At 51.2% G+C, this 27,395-nt stretch overlaps 1 protein-coding gene across 2 annotated transcripts; it reads left to right on the forward strand.

The window, feature by feature from the left end:
* The first annotated feature begins 1,383 nt into the window (after positions 1-1,383).
* MGAT3 (beta-1,4-mannosyl-glycoprotein 4-beta-N-acetylglucosaminyltransferase) lies at positions 1,384-25,033 on the forward strand. 2 transcript variants are annotated; one of them, XM_048300740.1, is made up of 2 exons: positions 1,384-1,638; positions 18,288-25,033. In XM_048300740.1, exon 2 carries the CDS (start codon positions 18,289-18,291, stop codon positions 19,795-19,797), a length of 1,509 nt encoding a protein of 502 aa, XP_048156697.1. In that variant the 5' UTR covers positions 1,384-1,638; position 18,288; the 3' UTR covers positions 19,798-25,033. The 2 variants fall into 2 exon arrangements, with proteins under 2 accessions (XP_048156697.1, XP_048156698.1); XM_048300741.1 differs by lacking the exon at positions 1,384-1,638 and adding an exon at positions 7,098-7,199.
* The last annotated feature ends 2,362 nt before the right edge of the window (positions 25,034-27,395 follow it).

Consider the following 27,395-nt stretch of genomic DNA (forward strand, 5'->3'; position numbering starts at 1 on the left):
GACCCATGACTGTCTTGAAGAGCATAGTCTTGTCAGAGAGCGACTTCATCCTGAATCGACAGAGATGGGGATGTTGTCTTCCCAGTGTGTTCCCACCAATATGATACTGCTGTCATCGAGGTGGAGCCTGTTAGCATCCTCAAGGATTTATGCTGATGCAGTATCGTGTCTGCCACAAAACGACCTCCCTCATGTCGTGAGAACTTCCCTTGCTGTATCGTTGTCTTCCTCCTCTGTCCTCATTCCTTTCCCTCAATACTTCTACAATACTCTAGAGGCACTTCTGAATCCAGCTGACCTCTGTCTGTCTTTACTCATCCTTCTAGCTGAGTTTGCATCGGGGAAAATTCCCCTTCAATTATGCTGTCTCTTCGCCTGAGCTCTGACACGTTCTCTATCTTGGTCTTAAAACTCAGAATTAAGGCGACCCTTTCCCATGGAAACCCTCTCTGGTGCTGGCCGGGCAGGAGTTCAGAGCATAGGGCAGACTCTTGTGCATCCCTATTGGGATGCCACAAATGCTGCTCAGAAGAGGCAGTGGCAACTTGACAGAGCCATTTCTCACCTTCTCCCCAGCTCGCTGCCCAGCTCGCCCATATGACAAATGGCAAGTTGGGGACATGTTGGCGCCGAGGCTTTGTTTTTAATGTGCTGTTTTTCCAAATTCTCATGAAATGTCGAGGAAGGGTGTACTCTGGTTCTGCTTCCTTTTGACCTTTCGCTCGCTCTTGGCCGCAAGGGGTGAGGTCCCACGGTTGTGTTTCGGCATGTTTGGAGCGGTGCCGTTCAGCCAGGGGAGAGGGGGTGGTGGTGTTATGGTTGGGCTTGGCTTTGTTTTCCTTTCCAAAGATGCATCCAATGTGGAAAAAGGCAGGGAAAAGTTGAATTGAGAAAAGGCAGCTTCTGCGGTTAGGGTGCACGACCGGGAGTCAGCAGACGCAGGTTCTATTTCTGGCACCGCAGCAAAACTTCCTGATGTCGCTGGGCAAGGCAGCTCACGCATCCCCACCTCGCCTCGCCTCCCTCCCGCCAAACAACGAGTGCTCCCGCCTTCGCTCGCCCCCCGGGGCGCGGGGAGAGGTGCTGAGGGGGCGGCTGTGCCGCGGGGCTGCGGGCAACACGGCGGCTCTGCTTCGGCCCCTCAGCATCCTCGGGGGGCACCGCCTGGCCGGGCACTCGCTACCGCAGCCCGCTCGATACCCCACCCGCGGCCCCACGCGCCCCGCCGGCCCCCCATCCGCGGGCTCCTTTGTGCGGGGAGGCGGGGGGCGGCCGGGCTGTGCCCCGGGGGGCGGGCGGCCCGCGGCGGCGGACCGGGGGGGCGGGCGGGCGCGCCGGGGGAGGAGACAGGCGGTGAGGGCGGCACAAAAGGGGCTGCAGCAGCCCTGCCCGCTGCTGCCGGCGGGGCTCGGCTCGCCGCGGCTCCGCAGCGCATCCTTTCCTGCGGCCGGGAGGAGGTGCCGGGCCGCTCCGCGGCGGAGAAGAGGAAGGCGGCGGGGGGCTGCGGGCTCCGGGCTCGCCTCTCGCCTCGCCGCGGCCGGCGCCGAGCCATGCCGGGGGGCGGCGGGCGGGCCGGGGGCGAGCGGCAGCCTCGCCCCGCCGGGGGCCCGGCGGGCACCGACACTGCGCCGGCCGGGGGTGAGTGAGCGAGCGGGAGCGCGGCCGGGGCGGCGGGCAGAACACGCCCTGGGGGAGCCGCCCTGGGGCCGCGGGCAGCGGCGGCGGGACCCCCATCGCTCCCTCCCCCCCGCCGCTGTCGCCACCTGCAAGTTGTGCCTCGGCCCGGGGGTGCGGCGTCATCCCCTGCGAGAGCTGCCGGAGAGGCTTTCCCCGCCGAGCCCCCACCTTCGCGCTCCTTATTTATTTATATTAGTGCTATTTTTTTATCCCCCCCCCCCCCCCCCCCACGCCCCCCCATAATCCCGGCATCCCCTGCTAGGGAACATCGGCTGTGGGGAGGAGGGAGGTGATGCTGCCAGCCCCCTGCCCGCAGCGGAGGGCTCGCTGGGGATGGAGGCACCCTCTCTCCGGCCGGGGCACTGCAGCGAAGGCCCATCTGCTGCCCGGGCTTGGCTTGCGAGGAGGGCACGGGCTGGGAATGCGTGCCAAGCCTGCAGCAAGCGAGAAGGAGTAACAGGAGTGCGTGCGTGGGAGGGAAAACATCCATACAAATATATGTGTATCATCAAACGTCCCCTCTGCCCTGCTCTGTCTCCATGTCAGATGGCTGCAGTTCCCCCGTTCGGGGCTGGCCGCAGAGGGACGCGGGCACCCGAGTTCTCCCCGCTCGTGCAGGGCTCTGGGGTTGTTCGTGGACTGGAATAGCTGTACGTCCTGCCGGAGTGACACAGGCCGGTGTAGCTCAGTCCTTGCGAGAGTTTTGCTCCCTGGGCGAGCATGTCAAGGTTGATGGGGAGCACGGCATCTGCTGCAGCTCTAGACTTCCTCAGACAGCTCAGTAAGGGAGGGAGCGCGGCGCGGGATGGAGAGAAGCCTCTCTCAGTGCCTCAGCTTGTGGTTTTCCTTCGGGGATTTCCACATGCTGCGTTTCCTCGAGCCGCGCCTGGGTCGCAGGGTAACCCTGCCTGTTTCCCAGAAATGAAGCTGGGGTCTTGCACTTCTTCTTTGCACCCTAGGGCAGAGCTTGGGTCAGGAGTGTGCCTCCCCCGTCTCCAGCACGTAGTGTGGGTGCTGAGCACCTCTCCTCCCATAGAACGACCATCCAGATAATTTCCAATCTCTTCTTGAGTGGGAAGTTCAAGCCTGTGAAAAGACTCGGTGGCACCCCTGCTAACAAATACGGCTTGAGTCACCAGGAACCCCCAAGCCTGTGCAAACTGAATTTCAAATTCCTGCCTACTCTTGTCCATGTATCCCTCACCTTAGCAGGGTGTGAGTCAGCAGGAAGTCTTCAGGTTCCATCCCCAAAGGGTGTCTCTTGTGCTCTGTGGGTCCCACCTGCAGCAGTGCTGTTCGAGTCCAGCTGGTGCCTGTGATTTAGGAAGCACTTGCAAGTTCCTGTTGCTGCAGCCTGGTTGCTGCCAGCTTCTCAGAGGAGAGCAGAAATCAAGCAGGACCTACCGTTCATTGCTTGACCCTCAGGCAATGGGGAGACATCCCTGAGGGGAGGGAGGACTGTGGGTGTCCCTACACTCCAGCAAACCCCCAGTTTTTAAAGGCCCCCTAAAGGCAGCTGTAGCACCTGTGCTTGCTTCAGCCCCAGTAGCAGTGCTGGGAACACGTCCTCCAAGCTGGAGTGGGAGAAGAGCAGTTCTTCGAGCTATTCCTGGGGAGGGAGTCTCCAGCCCCCCTGCAGCATTATAAAACAAGCATTGAATGAAAGCCATTGCAAACTGCAGAAGAGGAGTGAAGCTGTGGCTCTTCTATTGCATGTCATAAAAGTCCCTCAAAGATTTATAGCTCCTCTATACCCTCTGGTGATTTTGCAGTAGTGGTAAGAAATTGACTGCAAGGTATAGCATTCCTCCCTACAAGAACTCAGTTATACCTGCATAGCTTGTTTATTAATGCCCTGGATGTGGCAATTATATCCTTAGGAGAGGGGATGGATTCTGACTAGCTGCACGTGTGTTTTCTTGCCCAGTTCCTAATTTGTTAGCCCAGCTGCTTGCCTTTTGGCTAGTATACCTTTGGTCCTAGGTGCTGCTGAGGCTCACCTCCATTGGAGGTGCCCAGAGTGGGGAGGGCTGTTCCCAAAGCAGGTTTGGGGGCTGAGCTGCCTGCCTGCTTTCCTCCCTCCTTGAAAATGCTGGTAAGTTTGGAAAAAGAGTTGCCTGCGTGACACACAAGGGTTATCCTTAGCAAGAAGGTCAAGAAGAGTGGGTAGAAAATAGTGAGTGTACTTGCAGGAATGTTAGCTTCAGTGGATGCTCACAACTCTGAACTTACCCGGAGTACTTGTGCCCACTGTGAGACAAGGATAGCTGGTCTGGAGGCTTGCTGGGGCTGCACGGTGAGCAGAGAGCCCATTGAACCTCAGCCAGGCACATGGCAGGCACAGACACACTCGGTGTGTTTGCCTGAGGAGCGTACCTGTGAGGTTTGTGTGCTTGTGGGCTTCCCATGTGCCTTATGTTTACCTTTCTCCTCCTTCTCCCACGCGCAACTGGCTAAGTGCAGTGTGACACTGGGGCCTGCCAGGTTGGTGTAACATGCTGGCTGCATGTCTTGAGGGGTGCTTGTGTGACAAACGGGGGTGGTTGTTTGCTGGGTGCGTGTAGCGAGGCACACGGGTTCCGCTGGATGCGCTTACCGTGGAACACAGGCACTTCTGTGGAGTTTATGCCTGCAATAAATGTGGAGCATGTAAGCAGCCATGGGGTACAGCGGTTGTTCAGGGCAGTGCACATAGATGTTGTTGTGCACGTTCAGTATGTGAAGGGTACCTTAGGACAGACGAGTTTCTCTCTGTCCCTCCCTTGCTTTGACCTGTCAGCAAGCAGAGATGAACTCTTGTCTCGTGGCAGGGTTTCTAGCTGAGTTTTCAGCTTGCTGTGTCTGAGCTTCCTCCTCTCTTGAGAGCAGCATCTTTAAGGTGCACCTGCTATCACAAATTGCCACCTCTACACCCTCCAGCCTCTGCATTGGATCATAAAGGTGGAGGAAGGAAGTGGGGGAGTTTGGTGATGGATAGATGGGGCAAGCTGGGCCAGCATTCATTCCTAAAAGCCAATTAGGTTTTAGGTGGGGTTAGTTGCTCTGAAATGAGCCCTTTGTACATTGTTGGAATCTGTGACCCAATCAGTGGGATGTAGCTGGAGGAGGTGGTGCTAACGAAGACTGGTACAGCTGTCAGTAACTCTGGCAGAGAGGAAGGCGGAGGGCGTACTGACTGGCACAAGAGATGCCTTCATGACTTTAGGTCAGTGGAAGGTGCCTCAAAGGGCTGGTTCATGTTATCAGCCCTGACTACAGAAGCAGAAAAGTGTGGGTAGTTGTGCCCACATGTTTTCTGCCACTGTCACCCATCAGTTCTGCACAAAAAGTCAGGCTGCACTTCACTAGCACAAAATGCCATCAGGACATTACAGTGAAACATTACAGTGGGGATCTGAAATTTGGGGAAGGGAGGCACATGGGGCAGTGCAATCTAAGGGGACATGGGGGGTGTCTTAGGAATGCCTGCTGTTCCCCATCCTGGATGTTCTTGGAAAGGTGGTGAGGTATCTGCATTGCACATGTGGACTGTGCTGTTGGGTCAGTGATGCAGGCTGGCCTTGAGGAGCCATAACACAGCTGCATGGAGGGGCCAAAGGCTGGCACTGCGGGCGCCTTTGGGTCAGGTTTGGGGCGCTTTGATAGCATTAGGTGAGCGTCTTGCAAGGACTGGGCTGTGCCACAGCAGCAGTGCTGGGTGGGGTGCCAGGACCCGCTGCTTATCCCGGGGGTCAGGGCAGAGTTGCTGTCACAGAGCTGGTGAGTTCCCCCTTCTCTAGGGTAAGGTGAAGAGAAATGCTGTGTGCTGGAGCAGTGGTGTAGGATTTACAGAAGCACTCTGTGCCTGCTTCCCTGTGGAATAAACTCCAGCTGCATATCTCAGGAAGGCAGAAACATGACTTCTTTACCTTCTTTTTTGACTTCTTTGTGTACCTTGACATGCAGACCCTTTACTTCCCAAAGCTCTTCTTAAAGTACAACAAGTACCTCCTGCTCTTCAGACCCCTGAACACCTGTATCAGGGTGGGTGTATTTTTGTGCTCAGAAACTTGCCCGGTAGACCTGATATGTGAAAGGGAGTGCAGCACTGCATTTCGAGCTTTCATCAGGCAGGCTGAGGGAAGAAGCAGCATGAAGGGAGCTGGCTGCCTTACAAAAAACAAGGGCTTGTTCTAGAATTGTGATTTTGGAAGTGATTATTCCCTGCTTTAGGACAGCAAAAGTTATGTGAGCTGCTCGCTATTGGGGCCTTGGCCTTTTGTACCAAGATAACCTCCCTAGCTGAATAGGCAGCTTGATGACCTCTGCTAAGGTTCCTTGTTTCCCCACCTAGGGGAGTGCCCATGTCTGTGTCTAAATAGGCTTTTTCCAAAACATCAGCTGTGGCTGTGGGGTATGACCACACTGAGCTTTGCCAGCAGTCTTTTTCAGCTTGTAATGCACAAATTGCAAGCAGGAGGAAAGGTGAGGAGAGGTGGATGTGGCTGACTGGAAGGGAGAAAAGCAGAGAGGGCTTTTCCTCTTTCTGAGGATCATCTGTTTCTTTCATTTTGACAGAATTTCTTTCCAAGGACCTTGAAGCAACCTATTAAGCTTCTTTTAATTAGGTAAGCCCTTACCCAGAGTAGAAAAGTCTCTCACATTTCCCACACAGGGAAACTGAGGCATGGAGCAAGGCTGTGCCGTGCCCAGGGGCAAACACAGGGGCTCGTCAGGAGAGCAGCAACCAAAGTGCCACGCTTCCTGTACTCGCTTTGCTGCTGGCTCTCTCAGAAATCTGGGAGAGCAGCTGGGTGTGGGTGCTGAGCCAGGGGTTATCAATAACTTTCTAGTCATTGCTTGGGTTCTGCAGCTCTTGTCACCACAGATATCGCCTCCTTCTTGATCTGCTGCCTAATCTATAATCCCAGCTCCCTGCTGCCCTTCCCTCAGTGTCGTTTTCCCCTCGGTGTATAAATCCATACAGGCTGGGCTAGGGCTAGCAGGCAGAATCAAACTCCAAATCAAACATGCTCTCTTCAAGGCTTTAGGGTAATTTTTATCCTGGGCTATTGCTGCGTGTCTCTTGCATGATGGCAAAGCTGCAGCAAGCAGATTTGGAGCACACCTGAAAGACTAATGCAAATTAGCCCTGCTGCATAGCGGCTTCGCAGCTGTGAAACCTGTGATCTAAGTGCAGCTATCTGCTACGCCAGCTCTATCTGCCTTGGGATCCCCTGTTCTGGCGTGCAGATACTGGAACTGAACAGAAAGCCAGGGAGAGAGCATGGAAAAGAGTCTTGAAAGGGAGTCTCTCTCCTAGATGCTGAGCCCTTTAAGAAAGAAGGGGAAGGTAAGCTAGAGCCCTGAGATTTTAAGTGGGTTGTGCTGAGGCTGAAGAGGGCTATGCTAGTGCTTTCAGTTCCTTCCTCTAACACAAATACCTCTAGCTGGGCAGCAGGGAAAAGGAGGAGGATGGAGGCCTGTGCAGGCTGAGCATGTTGGGCACGGACAGATCTTGGAGGCTGCAGCAGCTAGGAAAGGTAGGGTTTTGGAAGACTGATTTGTCTGTGTAGGGGCTGAGCGTGCATGGTGCTCACTGTGTGTGAGGAAGTTGTGTTTTCATGGAGCTTGTAGCGTGAGGGCTGGCTCTGAGGCAGAGCAAAGGGCAGGGTAAATGAGGAGAGCGATGCCCTGGAGTGATCAGTGTGAGCTGCACTCCGTTGCTTAATGACCCCATTTCCAAGGGAAACTTTGGAAGCCCTGATATTCAGGGAAGCAGGATCTCCCGAAGGCAGAAGATTGGGGCAGCAGAGCAGACCGTGTTTCTTTCTGCTTTTAGCTCAGCCTTCCCTGTGCATTATTTGTGCTAGCAAAACTATTCCTTCTTTACCGCTCCAGAGTTTTTTTTTGTTCCCTTTTCTCCTTCCCACCTGCTCCAGCAGTCCTTTCTTCCCTGCCTTGCTGTGCCAGTGCTGTCCAGCTGCAGCTTTTGCCAGCTAATCCGATCTATGGAGGCAAGACTGACTGAGCAGCCCTGCTTGAAAGGGACATGATTTTCTACATTTGCTCGTGGGGCCATGTGAGGTCTCTGGAGAAGAGGTGGGTTAAAGGAGCTGCTGTTTCCCCATCAGCCCTGTGTCCCCAAATACCTCCTGTCGTGCCGTGGCTCGGTGCAGGCCTGGCTGTGAGCAAGTGGCCGATGTGCTCTCAGATATGTGCTATTGGCACAAAGCCTCTGTGGCCTCAGAATCCCTATCTAGCAGCAACTTCTGGAGGAAGGGTTGACCACACCTGCATTCAGCTTGGCCGGGGGGACGATGGGATAGCTTTTGCATAATTTAGCAGTCTCTTGAATTATTTATAGTGCAGTTGTGCTCTGGAACAGAGTCTTCTCGCTTCCCGTGAGCACTGGGGGGAAGGGAAGGGGAGTTTGTCAGGCATCCAGAGTCTATCACTTAGTGATGAGGATGTCCTGTGGGCTTCCTTTCTTCCCGTGTTTGTTTACATATGGCTCTGTGCAGCTGAACTGCCTTGAAAATGCAGTTCTGGTTTCTGCATCACTCAGGTGTGTGATACTGCTGAGCATCTCCCTGGCTTGGGACTGTGTGAGAGGTTCCTGAGTTCAGAGCCTTGTCTTTGTACTCGAGAGACTGTGTCAAGCTGGAGACAGTGAATCTGGTGCTTGGATTTGGTCCCTGACTCAATTTCAGTGCTGTGTTGTGGGTTGGGGGCAGGGATCTTCTGCACTGTTCTTTAAAATATTTAGATGCATGAAAGCATTTTTTTTCTTTCAAAGGCTCATCTTGTCTCGCCAAAGTGTTTTTTAGATTTGTCATGACATGTCCATTGGACTTTACATAAGATCATCAGGACCTGAGCACTGGATAGATCTGGTGGTTGAGTAGCAAACTGTGCAGCTGAAATTCTCATCATTTCTCAGTGATCAAACCCTGAAGAGAAACCAACGGAGGGCAGAGGGAGTCTGGAGTAGTTTGTCACAGGCTCTTGCAGCAGTGGAACATCATGAAGATGAGCGGGGTAGCCCAGCTATGTATGAGCCTAATGCCCTTTGTCCCTGTGCCTCACTGCATCACGTTGCTGTACCACACAGGTGGGCCATCCTGCTTCTGCCCTGCTTGTCCTGTTGACTTCAGCGTGACCACAGCTCCCCTCCTGCACTACACATCCTTCATGTTCAATACCAATTTTCATAATGTGCTTACACATTCGTTCTATCTTTCTCCTTTCCTTCCTTTTTGACCTCTTTGTGGCAGCTGACTTCTCAGAAATACAGTTCAATGTAAATGTTTGTGTTACTGAAGACCTGAAAGGGGAGGAAAATGGCTGAGGGTGGAGAAGGAAAGAAACCTGGCCTGTAATCAAGTGATTGTGGTAGTAAACTGCTCTGTCTGTTGTACAGTTGAGCAGAAATGCTCAGCTTCCCTGTTTTTATTTGCAGTTTCCACTTACGGCTTTTGTATTTGGGGCAGAGTTGAACAGACAATCACTGTATATTCCCTGGACAAGCTGTGCTGTCCCACCTTGCCCTGGCCTGCTTCTTGGGCTCTTCAGCCTGAAAAAACCCCATTCTTTCATCAAATGGTTTTGCCTCTTGTCAGGGGCATCAGCAACTGGTTAAACACAAAATTCCTCCTCATTCTGCTCAAGAAATAATGCAACCTAAAGCAAGAAGGGGACCACTTGTCTTCACAAAGTCTGTGTGATGTGTGGGGTGGCATTTGATTTCGGTGATGAACACAGACTTTCTCCCTCTTTCCCCACAGACCTGCTCCCTGTTGTTTCTGCTCAGATAATTCTAAAGATCAGGGTACTGTTTTGCTTAGTGAAAGGGAATGTTTGCGCAGAAGTAGTAAACATATTGTTGAGACCCAGGCCTGCTGCAATGCCTGTAAACAAGGTCCAGTTGTCTGTGGGAGGCAGAAGAGAGATTTATGTGACCCTGAGTTAAGTGCATTAGGAGGCTTTTGATTTCATTCTGGGAAACTGCCCCTTTTCATGGCACCATATGCCTGTTACCGGCATAGAGCCGTGACTGCGGAATTGATTCGTGGGGATTTAATCTGAGGGGCTGTGATGCTGCAGTTAGAAGGATAACATAAGCAGGGGGTTTTCTCTGCAAGCCAGAGCCCCTGAGCTCATGCCCTTTGTCCACCCCAGAGGTGGGAGTCTGGGCTGACTTACTCCTGCCTTGGGGCAAGGCATTGAAGAGCTCTCTGCCTATCAGCACTTTCTTTCTGAAAATAATAACAAAGTGAAGTGGCAGCAGGGGATCCAGGCAGCACAGTGTTGAGGTCTTGCCTAAGTCTTGAAAGAGGAAATGAAGAACAAAGGCAGAAGAGACAAATAAATAAGGGTCTGTTCATGGTCCAAGAAAAATTCCCATGGGCTTGTGTAACATTCTCAGAAAGATGTGACTACTCCCTGGGCTGGAGTTAGTTTTTGAGAAATGAAAGGAAAGGGGGGGAAAAAAGGCTGGAGAATGAGCAGCGGGGGGTTGGGGAAGGGGAGGAGAGGAGAGGAGGGAGAGACACCCTGGAGAAACCTCTCAGCATGGAGTCAGGTTTCTCCGGCTGTTCCTGGTGAAGAGGGGTTAATGCTCTTTGCATGGGATTGGCTGGTCACCAGATATTCAGAGTAGAGGGGGATCCGGGGGCTGCCAAGCAGGACCCCTGTGGCCTGAAAAGGAGGGGAGGAGGGGAAGGAAGAGGCTCTTCCAAACAGTAATAGATCGGCTACTGTGGGAAAGTGAGCACACTGCCAAACCCCAAGTAGTTGGTGATGGATGGGGGAGGGAAGAGGGTGGGGATGGAGGGCCAGCTCTTCTCCTGGCCGCTAGGATCTTGCTGCTATTCCATGGCCTTGCTTTGTTTATTGTCTTCCTGGGGCTTAATTATGCCCCTCCTCAATCCATCTTGGAGAGCTTTTATCCTGGGCGTGCACAAACAACTGCCACCCGCTTCAAAAATAGCTGGAGTTAACGTGGTTTCTCCTGCCTGCGTGGGTCTGTGCACTTCACCCATCACCATGGCATCAAGTGTTTCTTGCCTCCTTCCTCTTTTAAGTGCCTCGATCCAGGCCCACAGGGCACCCACTTCACCTTCCTCTGAGCTGTACAACCTGCGTCTCCCTGTTGCTTGGGCTGTCATGCAGTCCCAGGGATTCTCCTGCTTCCTTTGCACAGGGTTTGTGTGCCTCATCTGGCGTGTCTGCCACGTGCTCTTCACCCGTGGACCCGCAGGCCTGAGGATAATCTGGACTGTTCATCTTGGAGCTGTTCTCAGGATTTGTGGCTTGTACTCCACTTGCTTGGCCTACATGGAGTGCCTGCCAGGATCTGCACTGGAAGCAGTTACCTGCTGCTGCTGGTTCTTCCAGTTGCCTCCTTGAGATGTGCTCCTTCTCTGATGCTGCTGGGAAGAATTAGTGAGCTTATGGTGGTTGAAAGGGCACCTTGTTGGAGATTTGGTTAGATGAACAGTGCCTACAGTCCTGTAATTTTGAGTGTCTGAGGATGTATCTACATCTACGTGTTCTGATCAGAAGTGAACTGGTGAAATAATTTGAAAGTTTCTGCTGGTCAGCTGCTTGTTCCCATGCCTAGGCATTTTCTTCAACTTTATTTTTAACCCAGTTAGATCTGCTGCTGATATGGCTGTAAAAGCAGACTTTCATGTGATTGACAACTTGAGTTCATACAACTGACAACTGAGGGATGGGTAAGCTGTGATGGTGGTGAGGGAGGGGGGAGAACCTCTGACACAACAGCCTGTGTTGTCACATGCCTTACTTGAAATCTCTGGAAGCATGATTTGATTTTGTCCTGGGACAACATGCTTTTGACCTGTCACTCTCTGCAAGGCATCAAGACTAGCAGGGAGATCTTGCATATTTCTTTGATTACCCCACAGTCTGTCTGAAGACGTAAGTTGCTTTTTTGTGTAGTGTTGTCCCTTTTCCCCTTCCTATTCCTCATGATGGAGCATTCCTTCCCTGTAAGATACCAAAATCAATAAGCAGAAGTCCTAACCAGCTCCGTTTTGCAGTGACTGACTGCTGTGCTGCTGGAGCAGCAGCAGTCCCGTGTTTGTCTGGGAGAAGGGCCTCGCATCCTGGGTGAGTGCAATGAGCAATGCCTCAGCTCACCCTCTGATGTCCAGAGAGGCCCAACCTTGGAGCCAAGTGGTGACGCAATCTCCAGGGCCATCACAGCAGACTTCGTGGAACCAGATGTTTTGAGGAGGCAATAAGCAGGGTTGAGGAAGAGTATCCTTCCAGGATATCAGGCAGAAGCGAGGGAGAGAGCTGCCGCTTCTCCTTTAGCGGAAAGAGCACTTAGACTAGTGACGCTGAGAAATTAAAGGTGCGCCTTCTGAGAGCCTGTGAAGGATTAGAGTGTGCAGAAGCATCTCTGAAGCTGTGGAAATTCCTATGGTGAGACTGGATTTAACTGGAGAGAGGAGATTAGCTACAAGGGAGCCCAGCATATCTGAAGGATACTGAGAAGAATATTTGATAGATTCCAGTGGAGTTGGAAATCCAGCTTAGTTTCCTTTAGCATGCAGTACTGCACCCTTGTGACGTTCAAGTACTTCTTGGATAAAATTAAATTGGTGTCTTTAGGCCATTACTGGATTTCACTAGAGTTTTCTAGTCTTCTCTGAGATCTTCTTTTAAACTGGGGGTTGGGGAATTATATAATTATGCTGCTATTAGTAATATGGTAGCTACAGTAAGAACAGTCTGTTTGAGTGGAAGGTTTTATAATGGACTCTGAAGGTCTTCAGGTGCTGGTCTGTTCTGCTGACTTCTGGAAGATGAGTCTTGAGACAAAATCTTGTCAACAAAGACCACTTTATCTCCAGGTGCCATGTGTTCTGTAGAGAGGGTTAAGAGCTGCTTTGTCTGACAGGTTGCAGCTGTGTTGCTGCGACTGGAGGTGTGGCATCTAAAATAACCAAGGCTTAGTCCACTGAAGAGCAGGACAAGACACTTGAGAGAACGGTGGAACAGTGAAAGCCCATGGAAGGTGTGGAGTCTGGAGGTACTGTGCTTGCAGAGGTGAAGATGTGAGCAGCCACAGCGCTGAAAAAGCTGGAGGCTTTGTGTTGCATTCATCTTAGTTTCTGTGTGCAGCAGATAGTAGCTGCTGCTGTGGGGCACTTGGGTCTCCTAGAAGAATGCACAAAAGAGACACCTGGTTTGTTTGGGTTTTGACTGTAGTTGCTGCAGGTCTGTTGAGACTTAACAAGGTCTTGCACACAATCTGGAGGCTTGTGGTTAACATATACATCCTGTGCCTGTCTTCCTGGGAAGGGGAAGGTAGTGCCTTTCTTTGTGCTGTGCTGTCACCCTTCCCTGGCCAACCTCACCTTAGTTTTGTGTAGATTCAGCCTTTTGCTATCTTTTTTCCTCAATCTGGTTTTCTTTCTGACTTGATGAGACCTGTTACTGGTGCGTGGATGGCAGCTCTGGGAGGCAAATGGAAGTTATGGTGGCGTGCTCTTGAGTGGTTACCTTACCACTCTTCTTACCTCCCTGCAGAAATGGAGGGAAGGTGCTTGGGACAGAGCCTTGCTCTCCCTCAACCTGACCTTGCTTGGAGAGTGACTCTGCTGGATGGCTCAGTCCAGCTGTTTGGGCTGGCAGCAAGTCAGTGGCACCTTGTGGTCAGATGCCTTGAGGCTGCAAAGGAAACACGGAGTGTGAGGTATTGCTGTTTTGCATTAGTGCTGTGGGCAGCAGCTCTTGATGAAGGACACGGAAGAATGTTGTATTCTGTCCTTGGAACTTGAAGGGAAGCCGATATGGACCTGCTTACATTCAAAGCACCTTGTGCTGTGACTGCCAGAGCTTCTTGCTGATGTCCTTGTAGCTTGCAGTCCCCAAAAACACCGTGGCATCCTTCATGTGAGAGAGATGCTGAGCCCTCGCTGCCTTCTGGTACGTCCTGCTTCTCTCAGATTTTCCTGCAATGTAGGATAATGTTCTTTTCCTACCCTTAAGCAAAGCGCAGTCCTGCTGTCCCTGAGCTTGTTTTAATTGTTGACAAATACTAAGTTTTATGGTTTCTCCTCCTGTGGCTGTTTGCAGGACAAAAGTAACTTGAGATTTTTAGAGAGTTTAGAGGTACTGTGGCTCTGATGCCTGCTGTGGTTCCTGCGCTTGGGGATGCCAGGTAGAACCTAGTGGAGCCTGTTCCATTTGTCTCTAGCTGGAGCAATGAGAGAGTTGGGCCCTCAGTGTGGAGTGGGGGATGGAAGTCATACTGGGTTTTAATCTGCCATGCGAAAGCAATTCTAATTTGAATTGTTGCTTTGTGTTGAAGTGTCTGAGTGATCTGCAAATATGTTTCTGCATGGGTGTTAAGGGATAACTTTAAGCAGAGGAGATGAGCATTTTGGTATCAGGGGAGAACCAGAAGCTTCTGCTCTGACTTGTTCTCCACAGCTGCTTTTTCCCTGTAACCATGGGAGAGGTCTAAGGAGTCTTGAGTCCCATGCCCTAACAAGACAGGGTAGCCTGTATCCAGCAGCCTGTTGTGTGGCCTTTTGCCAGTGTTCTCCAGAAGAGAACATTGAGGCTGGTGAACTGCCAGCTCTTATCAGTGCATATCTTGCTCTCTGGCTTCTTGAAAAATAGGTATATTATTTCAGGATGGTATAAATCAACTGGTCACTAAAATGGTAAGATGTGCCTGGGGATAACTCATGTGCATAACACTTCTGGCTTTCCTCCTTTTCTGAAAGCCCTTCCCCTGCATGGTAGAGACAGAACTTCAAGCAAGGAAATATCAAAGGGATCCCTTACAAAAAGAAGCTTCCAGCTTGTCTTTACAGGACTGAGTGTTGCTAAAGTGGTTTATAACTATGCGTTCCCTAAAGAGCTTGTCTTAATGGAGCTGACTGTCCATACCACTTCAGGCTTTTTCTTCTACTTGAACATTAAAGCTTTTCTTGCTGCTGTTTTAAACCTGACAGCAACTTGATCACTCTCCTGGAGATAAAGCTGACTTTTTCTTGCCTTCCTCAGTCAAAATTGTCAGAAGGGAAATACCTCTTCTTGCTGTTTTCTGTGTTCCTGGTCACTGATGGCTGCTTTGTGTTGGAGCAGCTGGTCTCTTCTGTGACAAACTTAGATGTCTCCCTCAGGCAAGGTACCTCCTTTCTCATTTCCACCACATGTTAATGTTTTGGATAGGGAGAGTGGGTAATCCTCCCTTGCTGGCCTTTGTCTCCAACTAGCTGCCACCAGACATGTCTTTCACTGCAGGCTGATCGGAGGATATGGGAACAGATACATGACTGATGGTATTTAGCATCTTGGCTCACCCAGGGGTGCGTGAGTGTTCTCCACACCCTGGCAGAAGAATCCCTGGCATGTGAGAATGAAGGTGGTTCCCAGGGAAGAGATTTTGAAAAGGACACACCTTTCTTCTTTGCTTCCCCTCTTCCAGGAGGGGTTAGGAAATGGGTTTGTGTTCCCACTCCCTAACAAAGCCAGCTGAGCAGTGAAAATTGCCTCCTGGGCCATGTCAGCAGCAGAACAGCAGAGGGTACTGCAGGGCCAGCTTGCCGGGGAGGGCTGTGCACACCAGCCCTGCGCAGGAACGGAGGCAGAGCTCGTTGTGCCCGTGGGTGAAGAGCTGCAGAGCCACATGCTGAGCCTGACAGATACTGATGTATGCAAATGTCAAGTGAGGAAAATATGCAATGCTTCCTAAAACCATGTGTCCTCCTATGTTGACACGGCACACTACATCTCAGAAAGTGGAGCAGTTTGTTGCACGTCAAGAGTTACGGCTTTTTGTCTGGGGAATTTACCGTGGCATGCAGAGCATCGAGGCCATCTGAGACAAAGATGATGTGCCTTTGTGTGATTCCTTCAGCACTTGCCTTCAGCCCTGGGCTGGCCCAGAGGAAGCTGGCTGCCCTGCATTTGTGTGTCCTGTAGGAGCTAGAGTGAAACCAGCATTTCCTGGCAGCTGGTGATTTGGAGCAGCTCAGCTGTTCATTTTGCCCAGGTTTCAGTGTCTTAGAGAGCAGCCTGGTGTCTGGAAGTATTGCCTTGGAGAAGTCACCAGGCACCCGACTGGAGAAAGCTATACTCATTTACCAGTGAGGGACACTTTCTCCTGACAGCCAGTTCCTGCTAATTTAGTGGGGGTTTGGCTTCTTTGTGCTCTTTTCTTCCCCACACTTCAAGACAGAGTAAAAACTGGTGATGTGCAAGGAAAAGGCACTGAGTATTCCTCTACCTTACAAATGATCTTGCTGCTTCTGCAAGACATTAACAGAGCCTTAAGGAAGAAAATATATCATGGATACAATGAGATGCTCATGGGGTTTTCTGCAGTCTCTTGTTTTGCCCCATGGAGAAGGCTTGACAGCAAGCCCCCAGATGATCCTTTATGACTTTTAACAGAATATCCAGCCCCATCATGCCTGGGCCCACCACAAAGGTGACCTCCCACTAGCTGGGCTGTGACCAGGCGTGTGAAGTCGGGCTGTGGAGCTGTGGTGGATGGGTGCTGGAGTTGAGGGTCTGCCCTAGCGTAGCCCCCTGAGGAGAGCCACCATTTCCTCCCTTTCCACCTGCCCAACAAGATGGTCTCCCAGTGGCACCCAGAGCCAGCACCGTGCCCTGCTGCCGACTTGTGTCGTGGCAAAGTATATCAAAACACCTACTAAACATTAACCAATAGAATCAAGCTCTCTCTCCTTTTTCCTTGTTTATTTTTCTTTCAATATTTTCCCCTCCCATGGCCATGCTGTAATTTTTCCACCAGCTTCAGGCTTGCAGTCCTTCAGTCAGAGCTTAATCTGGGGCTCCTTGGCCTGCCACCCGAGCGCTGGGGACAATGTCAGTGGATGGTGACTTCTACTAAAAAAAGTGACTGCCAAGTGTCCGGAAATGCTATTGCTGAGCTGTAAGGTACAACTGTGGACAACCCCTCTCCCAGAGTCCATGTCAGAGCCATCTGTGGAGAGCCAGATATGTTTTCCTTTGGGTGGTTGCCATCTGTCTAAATGCTTTATGGCTTTTCACATTAGTATGAAATTCTCCTTAAGTTAATCAGTAAACATGCCTTGCTGTACTTTACCTCATGCCCTGTGAAGTGGTGAGAGCAGGTTGGGTTCTTCTTCCTTCTGCCCCCATGTGTCAGCCTTGAGGAGCCCTTGGGACAGCCATGTGTGGGGCAGCTCCCCCGTGAGCCCCAGGAGCAGGGACTGCCTCCGGGGAAGGTGTTGCTGGCACCACCGTGTGCCAGGTGGAAGCTTTTAAGTGATGGTGCCTCTCAGGAACTTTGGCCCTGGAAGGGAGACTGCACCAGGGAGAGAGCCACCAAAATGGAGCAGGTAGGGGGGGGTGAAGTGGTGTGTGTCGCATGCATGGGGATCTCTGCCTCTTTGTCTGTCACTGCAGGAAGGGTGTCATGCTCTGGGACAGCCTCTGCCTTGAAAAGGACTTTAGGATGACCTTTTTCCCATGCCTATTTTCGCCCCAACTTGCCTTTCCCTACACAGCAGATGGCGAACGTCTTTTCTACTTTTCCTTGGTGGAGTATTGTGTGAGATTAGGGGGTTGTGGTTTTTTTTTTTTCTTTTTTCTTTTTTTTTTTTGGTCCTTTTTCTGAATTGTATTCTTCAGTCACTCCTCTGCCTGACAGCAGCTCTGTGTTCCCTGCCTGGGCTGGAGGAGGGGAGGAGGAAGGCGATATTTCATGTTGTTTGGAGGGAAGGGCTCTGCACCACTGGCTTCTTCCTGGCCTGACATGGATCCATCATGATGGCACAGTATTACCGGCAGAGACAGCTAGGCATTTATTTTTGTCAGCTTGATCCAGATGCAGAAAAACCTCAGCAGCTGGTCCACAGAAAATGAAAAGCAAAAGGCAACATATGGAGATATAGAGGACTTGAGAATCACAGGTGGGAGAAGAATAAATGTGACAGGATCTTAATTTTATTGTTGTTTTCCTGTCCCCCATGTGAACTTGGGTAGTATTTCCTGAGAACAAGGGTGGTTTTTTAGGGTGTGTGTTGAACAAACACTGAAAGGATTTGGAGAGTGTAGGCTGCCTCTGGCAGTCTGACTAATGATCTTGGTCCTTTAAAACTGCCTCTCTTGCACTGGTCATGTTTCAACCATGCCCCCCCCCCCCCCCCCAGTTCTCTCACCCTTCCTGCTCTCGGCTCTCTTCATTTTCTCCCACCTCTCTGGTGATGTACCTCTGAGGAGGTTTACATTCATTTAATTCCCATCAGTGAATAGGGACAAATCTGCCAAGTGTGGTGAGTTCACTAGATCATGAATTCCTGTTATTCTGGATTTCCTGTCTTTCTACCCTGTTGCCAGTGCCTTTCTTGTCTTTGTGGATTTATGAGACTGATCTAGCAGAAGTTCAGCTTGGTGTAACCCAGCTGAAGCAAAAGGCTCGCTGAAGATGGCAGGGGGTGGGGGTGTAGTTCTTGGGAGTCAAGTCTCTAAATGAATGCTGAATTTGAACCAGCATTCCTGCCTTCCCCAGCCTGTTTTTCTAATGGTGGTAAACTTTTGCACCTCAGTAACTATTGAATGTGACTTTCCTTTTCGTGGCTCTTCCACAGGATGAAGATGAGACGCCATAAACTCTTTCTGACTCTCTGCATGGCTGGTCTCTGCCTCATCTCCTTCTTGCACTTCCTCAAGGCCCTTTCCTATGTCACCTTCCCCAGGGAGCTGGCTTCGCTTAGTCCCAACCTCGTCTCCAGCTTCTTCTGGAACAATGCCCCCGTCACGCCTCAGGTCAGCCCTGAGCCAGGGGGTGCAGAGTTCCTCCGCACGCCCCTGTACTCCCACTCCCCCTTGCTCCAGCCCCTGCCTCCCAGCAGAGCCAGCGAAGAGCTGCACAAGGTTGAGTTCGTCCTGCCAGAAGACTCAATGGAATACTTTGTCCGTACCAAAGCCGGTGGCGTTTGCTTTAAGCCAGGCACCAAGGTGTTGGAGAAGCCACCCGTGGGAGGTCGGCAGGAGGAGCGAGCGGATGGCGCAGCCTCGGGGCGGCCGGCTCGGAAGCCGCTGAGCGCCAGCGGAACCAAGCGGCGCAAGTGGGTGGAGTGTGTGTGTCTGCCAGGCTGGCACGGCCCCAGCTGCGGGGTCCCCACCGTGGTCCAGTACTCCAACCTGCCCACCAAGGACCGCCTCGTGCCGCGGGAGATCCCCCGGCGGGTCATCAATGCTATCAACGTCAACCATGAGTTTGACCTGCTGGATGTCCGCTTCCATGAGCTGGGAGACGTGGTGGATGCTTTTGTGGTGTGCGAGTCCAACTTCACAGCCTATGGAGAGCCGCGGCCCCTCAAGTTCCGCGAGATGCTCCTCAACGGCTCCTTCGACTACATCCGCCACAAGGTGCTCTACGTCTTCCTGGACCACTTTCCCCCTGGCGGCCGCCAGGACGGCTGGATTGCTGACGATTACCTGCGTACCTTCCTCACCCGGGACGGCATCTCCCGCCTGCGCAACCTGCGCCCAGACGACGTCTTCATCATTGATGATGCTGATGAGATCCCAGCCCGCGATGGCGTGCTCTTCCTCAAGCTCTACGATGGCTGGACGGAGCCCTTCGCCTTTCACATGCGCAAGTCGCTCTATGGCTTCTTCTGGAAGCAGCCGGGCACCTTGGAGGTGGTCTCGGGCTGCACCATGGGGATGCTCCAGGCTGTCTATGCTAACGATGGGATACGTTTGCGACGCCGTGAGTACTACACCATGCCTGGGTTTCGGCAGTATGAGAACAGCACAGGACACATCCTGGTGCAGTGGTCGCTGGGCAGCCCCCTCCACTTTGCTGGCTGGCACTGCTCCTGGTGTTTCACCCCAGAGGGGATCTACTTCAAACTGGTGTCAGCCCAGAATGGGGACTTCCCCCGCTGGGGTGACTATGAGGATAAACGAGACCTCAATTATATCCGGGAGCTGATCCGGACTGGTGGCTGGTTTGATGGTACTATGCAGGAGTATCCTCCTGCCGACCCCAAGGAGCAGATGTATGCTCCCAAGTACCTGCTCAAGAACTACCAGCGGTTCCGCTACTTGCTGGAGAACCCCTACCGAAAGGCGGAGGGTACTGGGTGAGGCCACCAAGGCTCAGGCTTGGGTGGGAAATCAGAACTTCGCAACAAAGGGAAAGAGTCGGGTGTTTTCATCTGTTCCTTTTCTTCTTTTGTTTCCTTTGTTTATGGGCAGGGTGTGCTATTTTTCTGGGGTCTCTGCCCTCCCTCACTTCCTGTTCTTCTTCCCTTCATCCCAGGGTGATGCCTGGGAACCCAAATTCCTCAGTCACATGAAGGGAGGCCTGGACAGGAGGAAGAGGTGCTGGGGACCTGTTCTGTAGTAGCATAAAGACTTTCTTGTATCTTCTGAACCTCTCCTGCTGGCTGGAGAGAATCTCTGCAGCCAGCTGGCAGATTTTCCTCTGGGGGAGGCTGGGAGGGTCCCATGGGGAGAGAGGGCAGCTGTTCCCATCCACCCTCATCCTCTGTGGATTGGAGCAAGCATAGATGCAAGCCTGGGCTATTCAGTGAGCGTGTGAGTCAGCAGGCACAAACTCTTCTGAGTGGTTGCTTGTGCAGATGTGTGTCACTGGCATTTTTTGGATGAGTGAATGTGCAAAAGCATCTCAGTATGCTGGTTTTTGTGGGGTTTTTTGTATACCTCTATATTCAAAGGGTATTTTGGGGAAATCCTTTGCTTCCAAGGTATCCTCCCCAAGATGCAGTCCCCTGCACAGGCATAATGCATCTATCCTGGGCTGGATCTTGCCCCAGTACTCCACCAATCCTGGAGCAGGCAGATAGGAAGCAGAGGAGAAAGCTGGGTTTTGAGGGTTTTTTCTGCTCATTTTCCTCCCCTGCCCTTGCAACACTGCATGGACTTGTCCTGCAGAAGCCAAAGCATCTTCCCTGCAGTACGTGCTTCTGTTGGAGCTGGGATAGGCTGCAGGGCACTCAGATGGTGGGAGTGTACGTCTGCAAGTGCATGGTTGCTTGTGTGCATGAGTGCTCACATGCATGGGTTTGGTGTGCACCTGGGTGTTTGCTACCAGTATTTGGGGGGGGGGGAGGGGGGAGAGGACCTAGTGGGGTTTGGCTGTGTGTGCTTGCAGAAGCTGTGATCTCAGTCTTGACATGGATGACTTGTTGGGAAATTCATAGGAGAGGACCAGGGAGAGCATTGGCTCTGCACAGCAGTGCTACACATGTGGGACAGCTGCATGCCTCACTGGCTGCCTCTAGAGCCCCATAGGCTGTGCCTGCAGCAGGGCTGCTGCTTACATGTGCTGACTATTCCTTCTGACCATGGGGTAATAAAAGGGAGAAGAGGAAGGGCAAAGTCCTGATTGTTGGGGGAAAACAAAGCCTGTCAAGGCATAGGATCCATCTGTCTGCCCTTAGGGTGTGAGTGAGCTCATGAAGAAACAGGCCATGGGCAGTTTCTCCCTGGGGCCAAGAGACTGTTTGGGGACCACCGTGCAATCCAGAGAGTGTGTGCAGCCCACATTTGCAGCCTGGGCCGTGTGGACAAGACCATGGAGAGGAGAGGCAATTAGAGGAGGGCACTAGTTGCAGCTGGTTGGGCTGATGTCTGTGCAGTTTGCCAGGCAAGAGCAGTGAGGATCTGCTGTTGCATTGGATTGATTCAGCTCACTGAGGAGGCAGATTCTTGTCTCCAGCCTTACCACCACCCTTCCTAAGCAGATGGCTTGACAGGGTGCCCAGAGCCTGGGTCGTAGTGGGCAGAGGGTGAAAAACATAATGAACTTGCTCTCTTAGCCTTGCAGTGGAAAGACTGACTCATGTTCCAAGCAGAAATCGTATGGAGGAGGAGAAAGAGGAAAGCGTTGGCACAAAGAAGTGTGGCCCTTCTGGCCAGCTGTTCTAAAGCAGGAAGGTTTTCACGGCCCTTAACTCCATCAGGGCTCCATGGTCCCGTGTTGTCCAGCACGTGCCACCCTTTTGCTTCATTCCTACCTACGTCTCTCTCTCTTTTTCCCTCCTAGTCCCCTCTCTAGAGAAGAGAAAATTGTCAATGAAAATAACTTCGTTGCCTAATAAGGCTGAGGCTGAAACAGAATTGAAGATGAATGTCCTTTTCTAATCAAATTGAGATGCAGTTCACCTTAGCTCCTTCCACATCTTGTGTGCCATAATGCCTGCTTGGAACAACTGAAGGAACCTCTTTTTTGTTATTATTTTTATTGTTTTTTGTTTTTTAAATCACAGTTCTCAGTTCTGTTGTGTCTTCCCCACAGGCGGAGAAGCCCCTTTGGGAACTGGGTGGACAGACAAACTTTGCTAGGCAGAATGCTCTTCTCCCAAAGGGAAGTTGTAGCTTTTTTAAGTGCAGACTTCTTGATGTAGCAGAATGAACTCCTGTCACAGTCATGGGGTCCTGGTGCTGAGCAACTGTGTGGAGGTCTTGGGTGTAGAGAGATTATAGAGAAATGGGGTCCCAGCTGAGAAAGGAGCCTGTATTAAGCAAGATGAAAGCCACAGCACTGAGGATGCAGCACACGGGGAAGATGCTTTTCCCAGGGACAGCTGGAGGAGAGCAGGTGTGTTAGCTCATGCAATTCAGCAGCAGACAAGTATGGAAGGAAGAAGCCATTTCTCTTTTTTACTCTGGGGAGGGAGCCTGAGGTCTGCTCTTTGACCTTTTGGCTTTGCCTTGTCTCAGTGATGATAATCCAAGGCCAGTGCCAGGCTTTGCTGAAGACAGAACAGAAAGATGAGCCAGTCTTTGCGTGGGTACTTTGGCAGCACCAGATCCCCACTTCAGCAGGAGCTAAAGTTGATGTTTGCTGGGGCTGCACCTCATTATCTCTCACAGTGAGAGCAGCCTCTCCTCTGATACCAGCCCTTCCCCGTGCATGACCATCCTTGGGGATTTTAGTGCACAGCAGTGATGTTTTCAATTGAGGTATGGCCCTTGTCTCTCGGGAGTTTGGTAAGTCTATGGCTGCAGTATCTGCTTCTCAGTTCCTGAAGTACAGCCTGTTGCCTTCTCTCCTCCATTATTTGCTCCACCATTCTCTTCTTCTCCCTCTGATTTGCCTCTCCCTTCTGCTCCCTTGGGCTGGAGAAGAAAGTGTTGCTGGAATAGGAATGCTGGGGCTCTTCTGCAGAACTTCTGCCCTGCCTGCCTCCTGGACTTACTCACTTCCTTATTCTTAGGAAATTAAATTTAAACCAGACTTCTGTTGTAGTGGGAGGAAGGGGCTTTACAGATGAAATGCATTCTTTACTGTTTCTCTTTCTCAAGAATTGTTTAAATATTTTTTTGACTTAAGGCCAAACCAGTCAATGTTTCTGTCTAATTTGTCTGGCTAACCCTGTGTTGATTATCCCTAGGGAGCTAGAGTGCTTGTCATTAAAAATCTTCCTTCTTGTCCCTGGAGGGAACAGACACTACTAAGCTGGCTTTCACACAGTGATTTTCCAAGGTGGTGGCTTACCCTCTGCTCAGCCTTGCCTGTGCTGCCTGCTGGGACCTCTGCAGCCAGCTCCGAGTGGGGCAGCCACCCCTCCAGGCAGCTGCCACAAGAGGGAAGTCAAAAGCATGTTGGGTGTGTGAGGTGGTGAGAGAGGCAAAGCAGGAGGCAGGTTTGTGTTAGATCCTTGTTTCCCAGTGCTGGACTCTGAGGTGAGCACTGAGGCTCCTTCATCTTATCTGAACCAGGTGCTGAGATTTGAGAAGGGAAAGACCAAGAACCTTGTCCTGGCTGGAACTGGGATCAGACTACCAGAGCCTGGTGTCTGTGGGTTGTGGCAGCCCACAGACAGTGGCCAGTGAATCCTGCTCTCTCTCGGGCCAAACTGTCCAATGGATGGAGGGAATGCATTACCATACTTTTCCTGCAGCCCTCTTCAGCCTTGTGCTTTTTCATTCCCAAAACCTTTTTTACCTTCAGATTGGTAAAAAGGAGGGCCAGGAAGAAGTGAAGCAGTGTGTGGCACACGCAAGCATTGCACTTCTGTCTGTCTTGTTGTCTTTCTTTGTGCTTCCCACCTAGAAAGAGATTGTGTGCCCATGCATGGCTTTGGACTGGGAAGCGCCTTTTCCTCCTTTGCCCCCAGTGAAAGGGGGACATGGGCTTTGGTGGACCTGCAGCAGGTGAGCTTGCTAAAGCAGAGGGAGTAGGGCAGGTTAGACACCTTTGCCTGTCTGGGGGGTAATGCCACGCCCAAGTGACAGAAAGGACACGGTGACTTTGTGCCTGTGGTTGGTATGGAGGGTGACATGCTCCAGCCTGCTCCTGCTGTTGCTTTGTCTGATCCCTGTGTCCTGCTGAAGTGTTTGCTGTTGTGCTGCCCAGGCTAGCCTGCTGTGTGTCTCTCTGACAGGTAAACAAGGAAACCGAGTTGGAATGTGGGAGAGTGTCAGAGCAGAATGGGTGTTCATTCCCCTCTGCCTGCCTTGCTGTTTCCTCATGGGGATGGTGTCTCTTCCCCTCCTCAGTATCCCTGGGGCTCTCTCCCTGTGTCCCAGCTCCTGCCGGCAATCTCTGTGGCTGCTATGCCTCTGCACTGTGAAGACACATGCCCAGGGTCACTCCTGGTTCCATTAGTGAACACTGGTGGTGAAGAGGGAAAGGATGGCTCGTCCTGGCCTCACTGACCTCTAACCTTGGCGAGAAAGGAGCAAAGTGAGTGGGGGAATGGATCCTGTATCCCTCCATCATTGTGTTCTCCCTACCCTCCCTAAACCTCTCCTTTCTGATTTCTGAGACATTGGACAAAGTCACTCTTGTTATGGAAAGGGAAGGGGAGCTGGAGGGTAAGGGGGTGGCACGAGGAGCTCAGATCCAGCATCAAGAAAGAAGAACTGTTTCTAATGCAATACACTGACATTTTAAAGTTTTGGGGACTACAGGTAATGGATTAAGAAGGGATCTGAAATACTCTAAGACTAAGAATTTGAACCACTGTTTTTTCCTGCCTGTGCGGATGATGATGCAGCATCATCCTGGAGGTGGTCCAGCAGCACTTCTGAGCCTGGGGTCCACCTGGACCTACTGCTGGTGTTGCTCCTGGAGTGGCTCCAGGACACCCTGCTTTGGAAAAAGAATGCGTGGACTTGCCAAAAACTAAAAAGAAAAGAAAAAATAAGAGCATCTGCAAAGCTCCTTTCAACTCTGTAATTTATAAACAGTAAGTAATAATGAACTTTTTTTAAGGATAAATCAAATGTACATTCTGAAATCATTTTCTCTGTAAATGGTTGGATTTCATTTCACCCTTAAAGGGATGCTTAAAAGGAGGAGATAATAATAAAAATAAAAAAAAATTTTAAAAGTATGAAAGGAAACCAAGGCATGTGTGTGGCAGTGTTTATTTCTGATCGCCTGGCCAGGGGCTGCTGGAAAATGGAGTGAGGGAGCTTCCTATCTTGGTGTAGGACACTGTTCCCAAGAAGGGATATTGAAAGGGGAGCCTAGCTGATATGGGGACTGATTCCTGATTTTACAGGCCCATGTCAGACCTAATCTGCATGTTAGGTGAGTATGAACATGTAAAGGCACATGAGTGGGGAATGATGGCTGCTGAGTGGGTCTCAGAAGAGCTGGTGGCTGTGGGAACCAGCATCATCTCATAAAATGGTCCCTTGACATCATCTTTGCTCCTTTGGCTGCATCCATTTTTCCAAGAAAAGCCCTGGGAACCCTGGAGCCCCAAATTAAACCTCCCCTCTGCAGCAATGCCTCTCTGGTGGCTGACTTTTGGCACAGTGTGTGAGAGAACATGACCTCCTTGTTTTGGTTTATTTTTAAACCTGTCTACTGTAGTTTTGGCTGTTCCTGTTACTTGGTATCAAAGCCTGGTCCTGCTCTGATTCCTCCTAACCATCTGGCCTCTGCAGTGCTTTTGGCAAGGGCCTTTTGCAAGCTCATGTACCATCTACAGCTATTTCATTTTTTTACCTTTTAAGTTTCTTATGCTGCAGGTTCATTCCTGATTCCATTTAGAGATAGTGACTGTAAGTATCCTAAGTTATTTTCCTCAGTGAATTCCCTTGTCTTTCTTTCATCCATACTAGTCTAATGTTTTCAATTCTCCTCTTGTGGAAGGGTCTCATCAAACTAGAGGCTTGCATTGTGCATTGCTGAATGCAATTCTGCTGCTTCAGTCTGTGGAACAAAGGACGTGAAAGAAACCTGCCACTTAAAATTAACAATTAAAATTTTAGCATTCTTAGTGATCACTGTATTTTTGTGCCTCAACAGGGGATAATCTAAAAATAGTTGATGGACCAGCATGCTTGAACTTTCAGTTTTTCAAGAGGGGGAGTGTAAGTCTATAAGCATAGACCAAGAAATGAGAGTTGACAAGGTCAAAGGTTCTCCCATGTTGTTTTTCTTGCCTCTAACACAAAACCTTTACTAACATATTATTTTAAAAGGTAATGTAAATGGCATTTCTTTTGTTTCTTGTGAGGTTTTAAAAGACCTTTTTTTCCTGGAAAGCACGAGCTTCTGCTAAGTGCCTCGGTGAGCGAGAGGGGTTAAGTCTTGGACAAAACAGTCTAGGGTGGAGACCTTCATTTGCAGGAGCAGTGAGGAGCATGTGGCCATACCACAAGCCCCGTATACCAGCTCAGAGGGTCCCTTAACACACCATATCCATCCTAGGTATGGATACAGAGCCTTAAGCACCATATTGAACCAGGAGCCTGCCAGTCATCTGATGCCAAGCACTCCTGCATGTTTTGCAGAATTTCAGTACCCCAGCAGGTGTTGGATGCGATGATGCAGGATGGAGGAGCTCTGGTGTGCCCTGCCTCGAAGTCAGTGGTTTCTCCCAAGCTCTTTCTCTTTGCCATGGATGCCTGGTGCTCATCCTGGGCACTGTACAACACTGTTAGGCTGTTAGGGACCCTCTGTCTCTGGCTCACGGAGGGGTTGGCTCCAGCTGATTCCTGGTTGCTGCCTATCGGTTGGCTGATAAAGGGATGGACATGCTGTTTCCAAACACCAGCGTGCTTGGAAACAAAGTGACTTCATTATAAACTTAAGACACCTTTCAGAAAGCTGGAAAGGGGATACCAGACCCCATTTTGCCAGCTGTTTGTTTTTGTTGCTGGGATACGTTCATTCCCTGTGTACGGACACGTTTTAATGTACTGCTTAGCAGGGCCAGTCAATTTTTAATTATTAGTCCAATTTTATATTATGCTTCTAAATCTCACTGCTTTAGCAGCTCAGCTGGGGCAGCAGCGAGGTCTCAGCTGGCTGGCAGGCAGCCCGTGGAGCAGCCAGGGAGAGTCACCCCAGCCCTGGAGAGCGTCACCAGCAAATGGCTTCATGCTCACGTGCCCACAGCTGCAGGCACTGGCTGCCCTGCTTTCCACAGCACCGCCACAGAGAGGATATGGCCACAGCCATGGCAGAAGGGAGGCATGTTCTTGCTTCCTGGCAGTGGTACGTGTTCCTGTGGCTCCTGGACATGCTCTGTCAAACTTTCACCTGGGAGCAAGCTTTGCAGGGCTTTGCTCTTTTGCTGCAAAACTGTCCCATCTGGAGAAGGGGCTCCAAATCACTGAAGTGAGAGGCTGACATATGGAATATAATCCATGGGTGCTTGGTTGAGGAGCCTGGCTTGGGGCCAGGCTGCTGCAAGCTCTGCCCTTGTAGCTGCAGCAGGGACAAGCACATCAGCAAAAAGGTAAAGGATCAG

Source organism: Corvus hawaiiensis, chromosome 4, assembly GCF_020740725.1.
Source record: "Corvus hawaiiensis isolate bCorHaw1 chromosome 4, bCorHaw1.pri.cur, whole genome shotgun sequence".
In the NCBI taxonomy this organism is placed as follows: Eukaryota; Metazoa; Chordata; class Aves; order Passeriformes; family Corvidae; genus Corvus; species Corvus hawaiiensis.

Excerpts from the sequence above, each read along its gene's own strand:
- MGAT3 (XM_048300740.1), top strand. The coding sequence starts at position 18,289 with ATGAAGATGAGACGCCATAAACTCTTTCTGACTCTCTGCATGGCTGGT.